Genomic DNA, 17,456 nt, shown 5'->3' with positions numbered 1-17,456 from the left:
ACTGAGAATTCAAGAACAATTGCAGTGGGTTTTTGATCCTACTGCACGTACTGGCTTTGTGGGAGCCTAGGCAGTTTGAATGCTCACCTTACGAGACCTGGATAGAGGTGGGCAGTCCTTGGGCTTCTCACAGGTCAGGGAACCCTGATTGCTCTTCGAGCAGATGGGGGGGGGGGACTTGATCGGGGGAGGGGGAGGGAAATGGGAAGCAGTTGTGGGGACGAGGCAGAAATCCTTAATAAATAAATAAATTTAAAAAAAAAAAAAGGCAAAGCTGCCGGCAGAGATCACTTCTATAGAGGTCTCTGCAGGCACTAAAACGCTGAAAGTTTTAGTTCTTCACTAGAGTGGGGTTAGTTATATGCAAAGTGCATGTTTGGAAATAGATAATGGGTGTTTTTAAACATCCCTCTTGGCCTAGAAGCTTTTATCTGTTTTAGAAAAATGCATTCTTGAAGAATGATTTAAAAATAATAAACCTTGGGGGCTGGAGAGATGGCTCAGTGGTTAAGAGCATTGCCTGCTCTTCCAAAGGTCCTGAGTTCAATTCCCAGCATCCACATGGTGGCTCACAACCATCTGTAAAGAGGTCTGGCGCCCTCTTCTGGCCTTCGGGCATACAGACAATATTGTATACATAATAAATATTTAAAAAAAAATAATAAACCTTTAGAGGCTGGAGAGGTGGCTCAGCAGTTAAGAGCACTTGCTGCTCTTCCAGAGGACTGAGGATTGGTTCCCAGTGTCCACATGGCAGCTCACAACCATCTGTAACCCCAGTTCCAGGGAACTACCCTCGTGCACATATGCAGGCACTCACAACACTAAAAACTATGAAAAATAATAAACCTTTAACTAAATAAATAAACCTTTATACAATATTGTAAGTCTTTTAACAAGAGTTTTTTATGACATTAGGAGTAAGTTTTCATATTTTTATTATAACACAAATGTATGCATACATGTGTATATCTATATGGGTTGAATAATCTTGACCAAAATGCTTGGGACTAGAAATATTACAGATTTTGGAACATTTTCATATACATAATGAGATAGATTGGGAATAGGATCCAAATTTGAATGTAGAATCCATTTGTTTTATATGAAGGCTGTTTGAATGTGTCCATATTTTTACTTTCTCCTATCACATGAAGTCATGTGTTGAATTTTCCATTTATAGTATCATGTCATTGTTCAAAAATTTCAGATATCTGTATTAGGGGTGCTCAGCCTATGACATTCTTATAAACCCCAGTCTTCCGTCATAATAGCTCTTATTGCAGTATGCTTTGGTGGACCTAAATATTTAGTCATCTTAAGTTTTTCAATGCTGGTTTTCATGGTGGGTTTTGAGTTTTTTTAATTAAAAAAATTGATAAGTTGACAGATTGAGGAGTTAATGCCTTGTCCTGTGGGTGAGGCGAGCGGTGACCCAGCTTTTCCCTTCATAATGCCTCATGCGAAGGGAATGACGTGAAGCATACACCGTATGCTCCAGTGGGTGCAAGACAAGCTGCATCTCCTACTGCTAATCATTGTGTTTTTCACTTTCCAGGTAACTTCCAGGCTCCTCTCTCAGTGGACCCTGCAACATGTCCTATTGTCCCTGGCCAGGAAATGATCATAGAAATATCCAAGGGGCGCTCAGGGCTTGGTCTCAGCATCGTAGGAGGAAGAGACACACCTTTGGTAAGTGTCTAGAAGTAAACTTGTCTACTGTCACAGAGTTAGTTCTGAAGCTCATTATGGCCCAGGATACTTACATTGGAGGCTTAACAAAATATTTAAGTACTCATTCCCTAAAACATAAGGAAACTCAGGAGCTGCAGGAACTACACTGGTCCTCCTGCGTTTAGCTTGTAGGCCTCGTGTATCTGCATCTACCCTCCCGTCCTAGAGGATGTTGGCCTGCAGCTGACTCTCCAGTGAACTACCCAGCCCAGAAGTAAATGGACCGTGCTCTGAGCCTGAAGTTATCGACCAATGGACTTTTAACTCCTTATGCTTCATCAAAATATTGTGATTGAGGACATTTATGTCCTAACCTTCCCTCTGCCTCTGCAGTCTGAAATTGCTGCATGTCACATCCTACTTTATGTGTGATGTCCCTTGGATGGAACTGAGGATGCAGAGTTGCCCAGGACCCACAGGCAGTTGCGCTGCCTGCCTCTCACACAGACCTTGGCTTCCAGACAGCTCTAAACTCCTGTATTTCTCTTCATCTAGCATGGGGTACTGTGTCTATCCAGCTTTTATCACTAGGGAAGGATTGCCCTTTCCTTGCAGCCTTTCTTCTGTGTGACTAAGTCATATCATTAAACAGTGTTTTATTCATATACTATTTTAGTAATCTTTACTCCTGGGCTGTAGTAATGCTCAGATCTCATAAACAGCCAGAAATGGTTTATAACTGTGATCCTTGCCATACTAAAGCCATTGGGGTGGTATTGAGAAGCTATACCCTGACATGGGTACTAGCTCCCTCCTAAAGGCTCTTTTCTCCCGTTTCCCCAAAGAGATACCTTAAATACTGTAAGAAGTGAATTTGTGTATATATAAAGCTACACTTAAACAAAACAGGGCCATTACATTTTAGTGCATTTTTATACTGAATTTTTTTATGATAAAAATTTTAATGTTCAGGGGACTGGAGAGATGGCTCAGTGGTTAAGAGCATGGGCTGTCCTTCTAGAGGATCCAGTTCAATTCCTAGTACCACATGGTGTCTCAAGGCTGTCTATAACTCCAGTTCCACGGGATCCAATACCTGGGCATTGCACCTACATGGTGCACATATATATATATATATATATGTATACATAAAATGACAAATTTAACCATCTGATCTCTTTGTCATAAATAAATCTCTTCTTATGACTTAGCCCAAGATAGAACTAGATTTCCCAGAAGACTCAGAAGAATGGAGTCAGCTCAGCTGAGCAGCCATGAACTGCTCTCCCCACTGTTGGTATCAATACAGTTGTGCTCTGTGTGGGACCCAGCCTCCCCTTTCGATGCCTTGCTGAGCATCTTACTCTGCTTCTCTTGCTTGCCACCTCAAGAATGCAAAGATAAAAGTTCCTCAGGAGCATCTTGAGGTTCCTGATAGTTCTGCCACTGTTCTTGAAAGATAAGTGTCACTTAAAATGAGAGATGGGACACAGCTTTTATTTCCTAACCTCATCAAAAGCCTCAAATTAGAATCACAGAAAATATATAGGACTGTCTTTTTTATTTTTATTTTTTTTTTTTGCAACCAAAAAGAGGATAGAAGTGGAAAGTACTTGAACAACGCTCCCCCAAATTTTCACATGAAGCATGAAAGCTAGCGCATGGACCCCTTTATCCATCCAGCCAGAAGTTTGCAAACAAAGGTGGGAGGGAGACTGTAAAAAAAGAAATGTCAGGAAATGAACTGGGTATGAGCAAAACCTCTGCTGTTTGGATTTGCTTTAGCCTTGGTGCAGGGAAGGACCTCTCCTATTCCCTCCCCACCCCTTCTAATCAGAATCCCATGTCCTTTTTGTTATGTGGCCAGCAGATCTGGCCATCTGTAGAGTTAGTCTCTTGACACCTCATCAGTCCTCTGCCAGGACAGATGGCTTCTGAGATCACAGAGGGAGCTCGCATGTCCTGTCCTGTGTATTTGCATCCAGTCACCTACACCAGCCTTTGAAAGTACTGAGCTAATGACAAGGGTGAACCCTTCAGAAGATTTACAAACACACCTGGTCCTGTCCTTGGAGACAGCCTTCTGCCTCTGTTCTCGTCTGTGACGCCTCTGCCAGGCTGGCCTCTGGAGAGCACGGTCTTCTGTGATAGCTTGCATATGTTTGCTCAGTTCTTGCTTTGACCTGGACTATAAAATTGAGTGACATTGCCCTGCCTTCATTAACTCTATCTTTTAGTGTTTGCGGTCTACTTATGGTAGGAAATCAACCAATGAAAAATCATAATTCTTCCAATGTTTAGAGGGTAGGGAAAAGGGATGCTGGGTAGGGAAAAGGGATGCTGTAGAAAGCTTTTTCTGAGTTTAACTATTATACACTAATTATTATATGAAATGTGGAAGCCAGGAATCCAGATAAAGCACATTGTGCAGCCAAGGTGTGGTTTATTAATTCACATTGTATTTCCTTCCATTGATATGTGTATAATTCCATCTTTTTTCCTGTCTTCCCTTGTTCTTACTGGTCTTGGTGAAGTGTTGCTTTGCCTCACAAAATACCACACTGCTCTTCGATGACATCTAATCTGCAAGTAAAAACCGAAAGAGTGCTTACCCTGCTGAAAACTAGTGCTAGCCCCTCCCAGACCTGCCAAAGACCTTCTCAAAATGCCTGTCTCCTGATTGGGAGGGGGTTTTTGGTGGTGTTTTCTTTTGTTTTGTTTTGGTTTGATTTTTCAAGACAGGTTTCTTTGTGTAACAGCCCTGGCTTTCCTGGAATTAACTGTTGTAGACCAGGCTGGCCTTGAACTCACAGAGATTCACCTGCCTCTGCCTCCTGAGTGCTGGGATTAAAGGCATGATCAGAGTTTTACACCCACATTCTTGAAGAAACAAAATATAGCAGCCTAGAGTATTTGAGGTTATTTTATTGCCAGATGTGGGGTGGTACAGAGGAAAAGAAAACTCAGGAGTAGGTCTTTATCCTGGGCCACTGGCAGGCCCTTTTTTAGACACTGTTGCCAGCAACCACAGTGTAGACTCTCACTGCGCCCTCATGGCAGCAGAGCTGAGCACAGTGCTGATTCTTGGGGGAAAAATCTCAGGACGTTACCTGAGATGCACTGTGCCGGTGTTGATGCGAAGCGTATACTTAGGGGTATGTGCCTTAGCTAAGATTGCCAAGTGCCCTTAGTTGTTAGAGTAAATCCTCTGCTTAAGAGATAACCCAGTCAGTAAGCTGCTTACTGTGAGAGCATGAAGACCCGAGTGTGATGCCCAACATGGTATGGCGACACGTGTTTGTAACTCCAGAGCTGGGGAGGCAAAGACAGGCAGATTCCTGGGGTCCAGCCTAGCCTAATCAGCAAGTCCTGGGCCCATCGAGAAACCTTGTCTGAAATAACAAGGTGTACGAGGTTGCTCTTTGGTGTACACACACGCACACGCATGCACACATGTACACATACAAACACAAGTAGATCCCTAGTTCTCTTTATCTCTTACCTCTATATGTTTCCTATACCATGAAATGTGACTTTGTTTCTAGATGAATTTTTTTGTTTTGTTTTTTGGTATCAAGCTTCTAAAACTGCTGTAGGCACTCTTGTTGTATAATTCACATGCATCCTCACAACACCCTGTGCTAGAAGTCGTATTGGTTGTAGAATCTTCAGATGAGAGGGAGATGTGTTAGGGAATTTCTCCAAAGACATACCATGGTGGTGGGAACAGGTAGTATTTGGACAGATGGTCTGGCTTTAAAGTCCACTCTTTGGGTCTCTCTCTGCTAGCTCTACCACTGTGTGCCATCTGTAGAAGGGACTTATTCTATCTACCAAACTCTACGTGCTATTTTAACGTGTGTATCTAGAAGCTGTACAGAGCCTTACACCCTTTAAACAGGGCCCGTACCAGGCTCCTGTGCCTTTCTGAACACTAGCCCGCTGGCCTCACTCAGTTCCTCTAGTGAGTGCTGTTCCTACCTGGTGCCAAGCCTTGTGACCCCATTGGCTCTATGAGGAGTCTCTGTAATGGGTTTTATTCTTAGAGTCCCTGATTACTTCTAGGCACAACTACAGCAGTATTGAAATCATCTCATTGAAGTGTGAACTGCAAGGTTGGAAAGAGGCCAGAGGGACAGTTTTGACCTTCTTTGAAACTTTAGGATTAACTTCTTGTTGGTAAAGAATGGGAATGACCCAGTGCCTGTATCCTGAGAGTGAATCTCCTCTCATACAAAATTAGGTGTTTTCCATGGGCTCAGTGACAGGCGGGTGTCACATTATTATTGAGGACCAACAAGTGACCTGCCAGCACCCAGTGAGTGTGTTGTCCCTAGAGAACTCTTGGGAAAGGCTACACTCAACCTCTGCATAAGTATAACCACTCAGCTTCTTGCTTTATAGCAGAGGATGCACATTTACACTTATGGCTCTCATCTTCAAGATGATAGTGTGAGAAAGCGTCATAGCCCATGTTTGACATCTCACACTGTGCTCTTAACATTTAAAGTCTTAGGAGTTGCTTTATTTTATTTAACTAGCAAGTAAGGCCAAGTTATTATGGGCTAGCTTGTTTGTTTTATGGAAGTTAGAATCTGTTTTTACTTTTGCAAAGAAAAATTTAAAAATAAAAGCCCTAATTAGTATCTTTGCACTGTCTTGGGGTTTTGTTACAAGAGAAAAGCCAACAAGGGCGCTGGCTTTGCTTTTATATTTTGAGTGCTGTTCCACCAAACATGAGGCAGGTCAATTCTTTTTTTTTTTTTTTTTTCGTTTCTTTCAGAACTTCTTTTTATTCTTCTTTTATATTCTCTGATCTCTGGTTCTCTGCTCTTCATATTTATATACACCAATAAAATCTTTCAGGCAATATAGAAATTACAATATGGTTATATTATATTCTTCAAGAGAATGATTGTAATGAATACAGTTATAAAGCATGTTTTCTTTTTTTTCTTGCTTGTATAATTTTAATCCTAAATTCCAAACACTAAAGAAAACATGAGGTATTTGTTTTTCCCAGTCTGACTTATTTTACTTAAATTAATAATCTCCAGCTCCATCCATTTTCCTGCAAATGTCATGTTTCATTCTTTTTATGACTAAATAAAATTGCATTGTGTATGTGTACCATATTTTCTTTTCTTTTTTGATTATTTGTTTTTGTTTTTAGTGAGCTATGTATTTTTCTCTGCTCCTTTCCCTTCCTCTCCCATCCCCTTCTACCCTCTCACATGGTCCCAATTTACTCCTAATTTACTCAGGAGATCTTGCCTTTTTCTACTTCCCGTGTAGATTAGATCCATGTATATCTCTTTTAGTATCCTCTTTTTTGTCTAGGTTTTCTGGGATTATGAATTATAGGCTGATTTTTCTTTGCTTTATGTCTAAAAGCCACTTATAAGTGAGTATATATGATATTTGTCTTTTTGGGTTTGGTTACCTCACTCAGTATGATGTTTTCTAGATCTACCCATTTGCCCGCAAATTTCAAGTGTCATTATTTTTTTCTGCTTTGTAGAAAAAATGTACCACATTTTTCTTATCCATTCTTCAGTCAAGGGGCATTTAGGGTGTTTCCAGGTTCTGGCTACAACAAACAAAGCTGCTATGAACATAGTTGAGCACATGTCCTTGTTGTACGATTGAGCATCCTTTGGGTATATACCCAAAAGTGGTATTGCTGGGTCTTGAGTAGGTTGTTTCCTAATTATCTGAGAAATCACCATACTGATATTCAAAGGGGCTGTATCAGCTTGCATTCCCACCAGCAATGGACGAGTGTTCGCTTTATCCCACATCTTCTCCAGCATAAGTTGTCATCAGTATTTTTTATCTTGGCCATTCTTACACGTATAAGATGGAATCTCAAAGTTGTTTTGATTTGCATTTCTCTGATGGCTAAGGATGTTGAGCATTTCCTTAAGTGTCTTTCAGCTATTTTAGATTCCTCTGTTGAGAGTTCTGCTTAGGTCTGTACCTCATTTTTTTTATTGGATTATTTGTCCTTTTGTTGACCAATTTCTTGAGTTCTTTGTATAGTTTGGAGATCAGCCCTCTGTCCTATGTGAGGTTAGTGAAGATCTTTTCCCACTCTGTAGGCTGCTGTTTTGTCTTGTCAACCATGTCCTTTGCTTTACAGAAGCTTCTCAGTGTCAGGAGGTCCCATTTAGTAATTGTTTTTCTGAGGCAGGTGAATTCTTAAGAGAGATTGTAAACTACAGATGTTGTTTTTAAAAAGTCTATCACATTTATTTGGGGGGGGGTGTGCGTACGCTCACATGCACACGCACATGCACATGCACATACACACGCACATGCACGCAGGCATGCATGCACTAGAGTGGAGATCAGAGGACAGACAGCTTACTGGAAGTCTGTCCTCTCCTCCACCATGTGGACCCCAGAGATTGAACTCAGATTACTTCACTTGGCAGCAAGAGTCTTACAATCACTTCACTGACCCTCTTCTGTGTCCAGAAACCACAGTGTGTGGTATCTTCAGCAGTTGGGTCTTACTGTCATGCAGTTATGGTGGACAGCCAAGAACAATGGCCATAGCCTGTATATGTGCCTCTGAGGCCTCCTTGACCACTAACTTAAAGAAGGTATTCAGTGCCTGAAACTGAGGTTTTTTTACTTAAATAACCTTCTAGGAACAGCAATGTACCTACCCATCAGAGTACGTCAATTTAAACTTTTTTTTGTTTAAATTGTATTTGTAATTAGCTCATAGCTTAGTAGGTTTCCTTAAGACTTTTTCATGCACTCTTATGGTTAATCCACTTGGCATCCTTCCCCATTCCCTCTGCCATCCCTTGCCCCACCCCCACTCGAACCTTTAACTCTCGACTGAGGCCTCATCCTCTCTCCTCTCTCATGAACGTTTTCTAGTGTCCTGACTTCTACAGACACTCCAGGTCAAACACACAATTCTCCGTGTTTGAAGCAAGGATCTTCATATGAGTAGATTGTGAACTGTTTTCTTTCTGGGTCTGGGTTGTCTCATTTGGTGTAACATTTTCCATTTCCTTCCATTTTCCTGCTTTAAGAAATGTAGATATTCTCAATTTTAAAAGGCTTTAGACCAGTGGTTTTCAACCTGTGGGTTGCAACCTAACAACACATATTAGATATCCTGAATATTAGACATTTATATTATGATTCATAACAGAAGCAAAATTACAGTTATGAAGTAGCAACAAAATAATTTTAAGGTTGGAGTCACCACAACATGAGGAGCTGTATTAAAGGGTTAGCATATTAGGAAGGTTGAGAACCCCTGTTCTAGACTGTCAGATTTAGAATTTTATCATTAATGTCCAAGTTTTAACTTTTCTTTTTTCTTTTCACACATGATTTAATAACTATTTATATGCTTGGGGCTGGACCCAAGGATTCACACACATTAACCATGCACTTTCCACTAAGCTGCAGCATAGCCCTAATAATCTAGTTTGTTACAACACACAAATTCTATAAAGTAATACCAATCTAATCTACCTCTATTACACAGTTGTGTAAGCCAGATGTGTTATACCTTACTAAATCATAAGGGTGGAGGCCCCAGACATTTGGACATTATGTGACAAAGTTCACCTCCCAAGAAATTCAAGTGCAGAATACCTTTCTTTCCCACAGCCATGTGTGTTCTGAAGTAATTCCATTTGACCCCATCATTTTGTGTTCACGCTTATTTATTACTACTTTTGACAATTTGGAAGTGGTGCTACAGCAGTCTAAACTCCTGGCTATTTTTTAAGTAAGCAGGGTAGAGCGCTAATTTACATTGATTGTTAGCAGTTCACCCTCATGTGAACTCTGCACAGCCTATCTCACGAGGAGCGTGGTTGGCCTTGGCATATAACCCCCAAAGCACAGCTCCTTTTATCATTATTGCTTAAGTCATCTATTTTTACACAAAACATCTTTTTACCTTTACTTTAAAATCAAGTAGAGTTTACAAAACCTCTATGAATCACACTGGAAGAATGTTAACGAATTGTACCCTGGATTTGGACATTCAGCCATAAGAATGTGACTGCAAGCAATAATATTATGCAGGCTGAGTAAGATTTCAATAAATAAGGAACAAATGGAGCTGTGGGGACTTATAAAATGTAATGCATATACATATATGCATGCAATAACAATTAGTGAAAAAAAAAGAAGCCATGAATTCAGAGGAGAGTGAAAGGGGGTGTATGAAAAGGTTTGGAGGGGAGAAATAAAATAAAATGTAATGCAAATATTATCCATTTTCTTCAATGAATTAATATTTCAGCATGGACAGTAATATACATATTCATGAACATCTCCTTTTTATTAAATCAAGCTTGGCACAAGAACTCAATTTTAGGTAAATATAAACTTCATTTTTAAGCTTAAGAGAAAGCTTATCACAGTGTTAAAGTCTAACGTGTTTGTTGATTCTCACTGCAGTTCTCGTGGTCACTATTATGACTGTGGCTTCATTTCATAGATTAGTCACCTGGTAAATAGTGTGCAAAAGTTTATGACCCCTGAAAGTAAGTGTGTGTGGGGAGGGGTATGTGTGTGATTGTATTAGTTGCATTGAAACTGTTTAGTCTATGGAATTTGCAAGCAGTGAGGACATCAATTTGGCAGATCCTGTGTTTCTTGTAATGTCACATTCTGTTGTTTTATAGGAAAGCAGTATATTTAATATACACTTGACACATCTATTGACTTACTTTGCCTTCCGTCAGGAATGTTCTCACAGGTACGGAAAGTAAGCACCTGTGTCAGTCAGGAGCAAAGTCTCCGGTGATGGTGGGAAAGGCAGCTCACAGCTCCTTGTAAGCTTTGTCTGAATTAAGCCTTTAAATTTGGCATCCTCCTGCCTCAGCCTCCCAAGTAGCTGGGATTACAGACCCCATGTCAACAGGCCCAGTTTGTGCAATTTATTATTAGTAGTGGAGATAGAACCCACAGCTATTGGAGATAGAAATCCTGAAATTTCCTTGTATCATAATCATTCTTGGAAAAAAATTACAAAGGGGGTGGATCTGGGCAGAGTTAGGGAGGGAAAGGGAAGATCATGATCAAGATGTGTTGTGTACATGTATAAAATGCTCAGAAAGCAAATAAAATATGTTTCTCCCAGAGAAAAGCAGCAAGTCATACATTGGAGTTTCCATGGTGACAAGAAACAGAAACGTTGGCATGCCTCAGAGTCTTGCATTTAGACTATACTGACATATCTTCCTCCCTCTGTTTACTAGGTATAAGCCCTGAAACTTTGATGTCTGTGTTGGGGGCTCATTATTCAGTCAGTCTCTACTATATGGTAGATTCTCTGTGCGACCGTGTGGGGAGAAACAGAATCGTAAAGCTGATATGGAGTTAGAGGGCGTGTGTTCCACTGACATTGTTAAGTATCATGAACAAAGAAACTTAATGAGCTACCTCCAGAGTGTCAGGAAGTGTGACTCTTCAGACTCCCAGTCCGGAATCCTTCCAAACACTGCTGCACTTTATTTTTTCAGATCAAGTTCTAATTGAAGTCTAATTGAAAAGCTTTCTTCCTAAAAGCATTGGGTGAAGAGGCTGGAAACAGCTAAATCATAGACCACTGGGTTAACGTGAATTCACAAGGCCCTGGGTCCAGACACACAGATGTACACAGATACATACATACATACAGAGAGAGAGAGAGAGAGAGAGAGAGAGAGAGAGAGAGAGAGAGAGAATTGAAGAGAGTATTAAAGGATCTGGGTTCTAAGAAGAATCATAAGAAGTGTATTCTTTGTATTTAACTAGATATAGTTCAAGCTTACAATTTTGCTCAAAATGAGATAAGCTGCATCAGCTTAACCCACGTTTCATCTTTAGCTACGTCCAGCCTGTGTTTTCAGTGAATATTGGAGTATGGTTTAGGCTTCTACTCCCCTCGCTGCATTAGCCCCCCTCGTGGCTCAGTGCTTTGGCTGTGAGCAGAGTGCACTGCACTTCGTAGAAGGCGTGCCTACTGTGATTTCTGAACAGTGACAGCTAAGAACTCTATTAAGTAGTCTTTGGAAGCAGCAGGTCTCATAGAGGTCTGAGCCATGGTTTCTCTCGAAAGAAAGAAATGCCCATTTAATACGGAATATATTTAATATTGCTTTCGGTACTCATGGGTCTTTCTCATTAGGAGCAGTTTTTCCCTGAAGGCAGGATAACGAGATCTGACACTTTTTTGGAATACTGATAAATGTTTTCCATCTTAAATGTGAAATTTAATGTGGAACTTTTGTGATTAAAGCATCCCTTAGGAGTTCTTGTGGGGAGTGTGGTTGGAGGCTTTTACGAGTGTGGCAAAGACTGCTTTTCCTTCAAGGGTGATCCAAGCTATGGAAAACTTGCCTGCAAGCAGGAAACAAAGCCATGTGGACACAGACCTTCATAATTATCTACCATGGAGTTCCCAGTCAAAATTCTGTTCTAAACTGCTTATTAAAGTAATCTACTGAAAATCTACACGTGTTAAATATAAAAATCTCATTAGTCTAGAATAGCTTGTCCACAATGTAAAGCTTTTTAAGCTCTTTCAGCCCACGGACGACATTGCTTAATTTTTCTAACACATGGCTTCCTTAAGTGTTATGGGCCTATTGTGACAAGGATAAAATTGCCTTTTGCTGAATGATTAGTGTGTTTATGAGTTACTTTATCTACTTGTTGGCAGCTTGAACAGTAAAGAAAATTTGATTGATGCGCTGTAGTGTGCAGTGAATTTGCCTCTGTCTAAGGCTCTGTTATTACATATTATCAAATTCTTTTCCAGCAATTCAGAGTTTAATCCCCTTGGAGGAATTTGGGGATTTTGTGGGGCTCAGTGATAATTAAGTCTCTCTCCTGCTTGGCTCCTTTAAATGGTTCTCTGAACTAACAAAATTCATATGGGAATTCATATGACTTTCACATCCATTTTTGGTTGAGTGTTTTGGTTTTGTATTGTTAATACTTTGCCATCAGAAGGTAGGACTGAAACAGAATTAAGACATACTAGCCTTACCCACCTCACCATTCAGAGTCATCTTGATCTCTTTCTTCTCTCGTCAATGTTTTCTTGATAAACACTGAATAGAACACTTGATGGGTATTTGCTTCGGGTTGCCACCAGAACACAGAGATGAACTGTGAGCAGTTCTGAATTTTAGCATCAGGGATAGGGGAATGGGTCCATGGAAAGACGACTGTGATATTCTGCTAAGTGCAGGGATGCAGTGGTGACTCACACCAAGGATTAGTGGAGGATATGACCCTTGATTGATTTGAGGAGAACGTCAGGAACAAGGGAGTTACCTTTCAACATTTGAAGCCCTTCATACTTTCTAAACACATAAAGATGATTTCTCTATATGTATTTAAATATCAACCTATCAGTGGTATATGGTGTGCTGTTGGTTATATTATCCTGCCCTGAAAAAAAAAACTCACTCAGAAACAGCTCTGGAGAGGTAAAGGCTGGAGAAAAGATACAAGGAACCAGTGGAGTTGAAGGAGAAGCTTGTTTATGGGGTTGGGGATTCACACTGTGGCAGTGGGGACCAGATCCTGTGCCACCTTCTGCCACTGAGATCTGTAGACGACAATGTCTTACTAGTCCCAAGGCTTCCTTCCTTCCACTCCACACAAAATGATCCACTCATGCCCTCGAGGCTACTGCTATGGAACTGAGGTGGCAGTTTTTCCGCAGAACTGGTCATATGGAGAAGCCTGGCCTTTTCAAACAGATCAGTCACATGGTGGGAGCCCAGACTTACGTCTGTCCTGTCAGAAACTGCAAAGACCTGTTCAGAACTGAAACCCACAGACCTTCACTTGCTCTTCTGCAAGCAGGATTAACAGTGCTAGGTTGCTCAGCTGTTAGGAAGACTGAGTGGCACAGATGGACGTGTGTGGCACCTTTGCTACATAGGTGTTCGCTAATGAGTGACAAGAAAGCTGATCATTCTATTGCCCATGATGACACTTGGCGGCCAGCCACATGTGTAGCTAGTAAACTGCTCAGTTCCAGAAGAGCTCATGGCCTTCTGCAGACCCACAGCTGGAAGGGGCAGTGCCATCTTTGAACATATCACATCCTAGACCTCTCCTCAGACTCAGACAGCAGACACCCACGAGGACATGACTAAAAGGATATTGAAAAACAAACTTTAAATAGAAGAAAACAAATAATGAGATTATGAATATGAAGAGATGCAGATTACTTTAATTCATTAATGAGGAGGCATTTTTTAAGCAAAGGTTACCTGTCGCAGAAAGTGTCCTACAGTTCTGGCCTAGAGGATTCAGTTCAAAGGCGTCCCAAACCCACGGCTAACCTGTCCTTGGTTTCTGAGTGCTTCCTCCCACATCCCGCTTTGTCCTTCAACACGAGCTCTTTTCTTTCATCTCCCAAGTAATGAGGCCTGGCAGAACCCTTGATCAGGCCACACTTCTTCTACGCTGAACCCTTGAGCTCTAGTAAATATCTGAAACTGTTTAAAATTACCAGTAAAAAGTAAATGATGCAGAGTTCACCTCAAGTTTGAACGCAGCAGCAAATGTTTAAGGTCAACAGAAAGAACACGGGGAAAGTTTAACATGGAATCTGAGACAAATCCCGTCCTAAAGGAGTGAAATAATTATCTTTGGAAAATATAATTGTGCTTTTGAACTGTTAACTTTGCTTCTTATTTATGTTTATATCAAGCAAGTAAACATTAGCAAATGACCAGTTATGGGTTGCTGCCCATCATCTGGATGCTTGCTTAAGGCTATGTCTGGTTGCTAACCATTAGTGGGAATTTTTCTTTAATAGGATGCTATAGTTATCCATGAAGTCTATGAAGAAGGTGCAGCAGCCAGAGATGGAAGACTGTGGGCTGGAGACCAGATTTTAGAGGTACCCCATTCTGAATTGTTCTTTGTGACACTGGACATGATTAACCTTGGTCCCTAAGGTCAAAGCGTCTGTCTTTGATTCTACTGTTCCCGCAGTGATTTGTTTCCTGCGGAACAAAACATGTGCCATAGCCTCTTCTTTCTCAGTGTTGCCCAACAACCACTGCTTCATAACCATGGCATTGTTGATCTAAATCTGAGAAAAAGTTTAATTTCGAAGAAGACTACCACTTACAATTCTATCATTTTAATATGACAGGAATATATATATTTTTGGTTTCTATCTCTCTGCCCTTTCTTACTAAATCCCCTGCTGAAAACATATACATACAAACACATAAATCATCTCACACCTGCAATTTTAAAGACTTTGTTGCCATAAGTAATCTTCTTAATTCTAGTACGCCATTTGTAAAAAGGAAAGCCATGCCTCACCACTAACATTTTTAAGTCAATAAAAATGTAAAATCTTTCCTTTTAAATGGTATCTAGTACTTACCAACACTGAGCTACTTGACCAAATTCTTTAATTAGTCTGTTATTTTGCAATATTGTTAAAGCCTTCTAAAAGATGCTAGGGAGCAGAAGAAATAGCTCAGAAGTTAAGGACATTTACTGTTCTTCCAGGGAACCCAAATTCAATTCTCAGCACCCGTGTCAAGCAACTTATAACCACCTGTAACTCCAATTCTAGGGAGAATCTAGCTCCTCTGGCCTCCAAGAGCACCCAGACTCATGTGCACATACCTACATATAGACAGACACACATAGACATAATTAAAGTAAGAAAATCTTTAAAGTAGGATAAGCAAAAAAAATCATTAAATGAGATAGTTTCCACTGATGACATTAATATGTTAAAAATAACAAATAGTGTAACAGTAGTCAGTGTGAAGCTAAGAAACAGATGAGCAAGAAGCCAGTCTATAATCAGACTTTCTTGTCAGCCTTTCTTTTTGGCTGCCACCCCCAAATAATGACACAGAGTCTTATTATTAGTTATGGAAACTTGGCCTTAGCTTAGACTTATCCCCAACTAGCTCTTACAACTTAAGTTAACCCATTTTATTAATCTACATTCTGCCTCCTGGCTTGTTACCTATTCTCCATAACTTCCTCCATGACTTCCTCGGTGTCTCGCTGGTGTCTCCTGTGTGCCTGGATCTAACCCCAAATTCGACTCTCTCCCTGGAAGTTCTCCCTGGTCTCTCCTGCCTACCTATTGACCATTCAGTTCTTTGTTAAACCAATCAGAAGGCACCTTAGGCAGAGACACTTCTTCACAGTATACAAAAAGGTTATCCCACAACACGGTCAATTCCAGGCACTCTGGTAGGTGGAGCTAAAGAGAGTTTCAGTGGTGTGAGACTTTAGCATCTTTCACTGAATGGATTTAATGGAAGAGACTTTATGGTGGGCATATGTAATTTTCGCTTTGTATTTTTATTATAACATATTATGAATGACATCACAGAACTTTATTTCTCCTTTAGTGGCTCATTTCTGGCTTTCAAGATGAAACAGGGCTGTAATCAAGAGTGGAGCACCTTAGATGCAAGGGTGAAAAGGGAATCCAGGCTAAGTGCAAATTAAGTTCAGATCCAGTTGCCAGGTTTTTCTGCAGACCTTGACTGTGTGGCACACTGGATTAGGATGCATCCCCAGTGCGCTTATCAAGGCACTGATGAATGAGGTTAGAAAAACAAACGGGCCTTCTTCAGGAATTAGACTGGATGCTTTTGCAAGCAACACTTGTTTTTTACTGATCAAAGTTTTGGGGACTTCTGGTTTCTTTCTTATCCTTCCTAGATTTTCTAGTCAATTGGTGTTGTCATAATTGGCATTTCAAGGTGAGTGGGTTTAATATTAAAAGTAGAAACTTCCCAGTTTGCTCAGAAGTTCACAGCACTGGAAGACCAGAGGACTCAGGGTCAATTGCTGGCACTCATATGGCAGCTCACAACTGTCTGTAACAACCGTGCCAGGGGATGCAACACTCTCTTCTAGCCTCTGTGGACACCAGACATGCATGCGGTACACAGCCATGCATATAGGCAAAATACTGATACATATAAAATAAATCGTTTTTTAAATGCAAATGTATATACCTGATTTTCTATCAGTTATATCTTAGTTGAATTTTCCTGCTAGGCCTGATGGTACAGGCTATGATCTCAGCACTCAGGAAGCTGCACTAGTTCAAAGGCTGCCAGAGATTTAGAGTGAGTTCAAGGCCAGGGTAGGCAACTTGGTGAGAACTCGTTAAAAATGAAAACTTAAACAAGACTTTTTTTTAAACATTTATTCATCTATTGCCTATATGTGTATGAATGTGGGGGGCAACGCGCACACACACACGCATGCCACAGCACACGTGTGGAGATCCAAGGACAGTTTACAGGAGCCTGTTTTCTCCTTCCACCATGTGAGTTCCAGGATCAAACTCAAATCAGACTTGCTAGCAAGTGGCTTGCCACTGAGGCATCTTGCTAGCCCAAACTAAGCTACTTTTGTTTTTGTTTTGAGAGAGGACTTCATACTGTAGCCCAGGCTAACCTCAAACTCACTATATAGTTGAGGCTGGACTTGAATCCCTAATATTCCTTCATCTACTTCTCAGCTGTTGGCTTATGGAGGTCAGCCACCACACCAATCAGAAACATTTTTAAAAGTGCTGAGCACATGGCTTGATGGTAGGGTGCTTGAATTTAATTCTCAATTCCATTTTTTAAGACCACTATCCCTTTTTATCATACATTCTGCAAGCTGTTCTGCCATGGCTTTTATAATATCTGTTCCTTATTGCTCATCTCATTGACACGACAGAGTGCTCAACAAAGTAACTTAAGGAAAGGGGCTTGTTTGGCTTACAGCCGCAGGGGATACAG

The 17,456-nt window shown here is 40.7% G+C and overlaps 1 protein-coding gene across 7 annotated transcripts in view; it reads left to right on the top strand.

Moving 5' to 3' along the window:
- Nucleotides 1-17,456, top strand: part of Patj (PATJ crumbs cell polarity complex component) — a 307,480-nt gene that overhangs the window by 244,506 nt on the left and 45,518 nt on the right. For all 7 annotated transcript variants that reach the window (XM_041651469.1, XM_041651475.1, XM_041651470.1 and 4 more), the window contains 2 exons: nt 1,559-1,692; nt 14,486-14,569. In XM_041651469.1, the coding sequence (XP_041507403.1) occupies nt 1,559-1,692; nt 14,486-14,569 (218 nt within the window). The remainder of the gene's footprint in view (nt 1-1,558; nt 1,693-14,485; nt 14,570-17,456) is intronic.

The sequence above is a fragment of the Microtus oregoni genome, unplaced genomic scaffold, assembly GCF_018167655.1.
Source record: "Microtus oregoni isolate MIOR12 unplaced genomic scaffold, Mior012 000005F_ref0000423, whole genome shotgun sequence".
Taxonomy (NCBI): domain Eukaryota; kingdom Metazoa; phylum Chordata; class Mammalia; order Rodentia; family Cricetidae; genus Microtus; species Microtus oregoni.
This window is presented reverse-complemented; position numbering and strand designations above follow the sequence as displayed.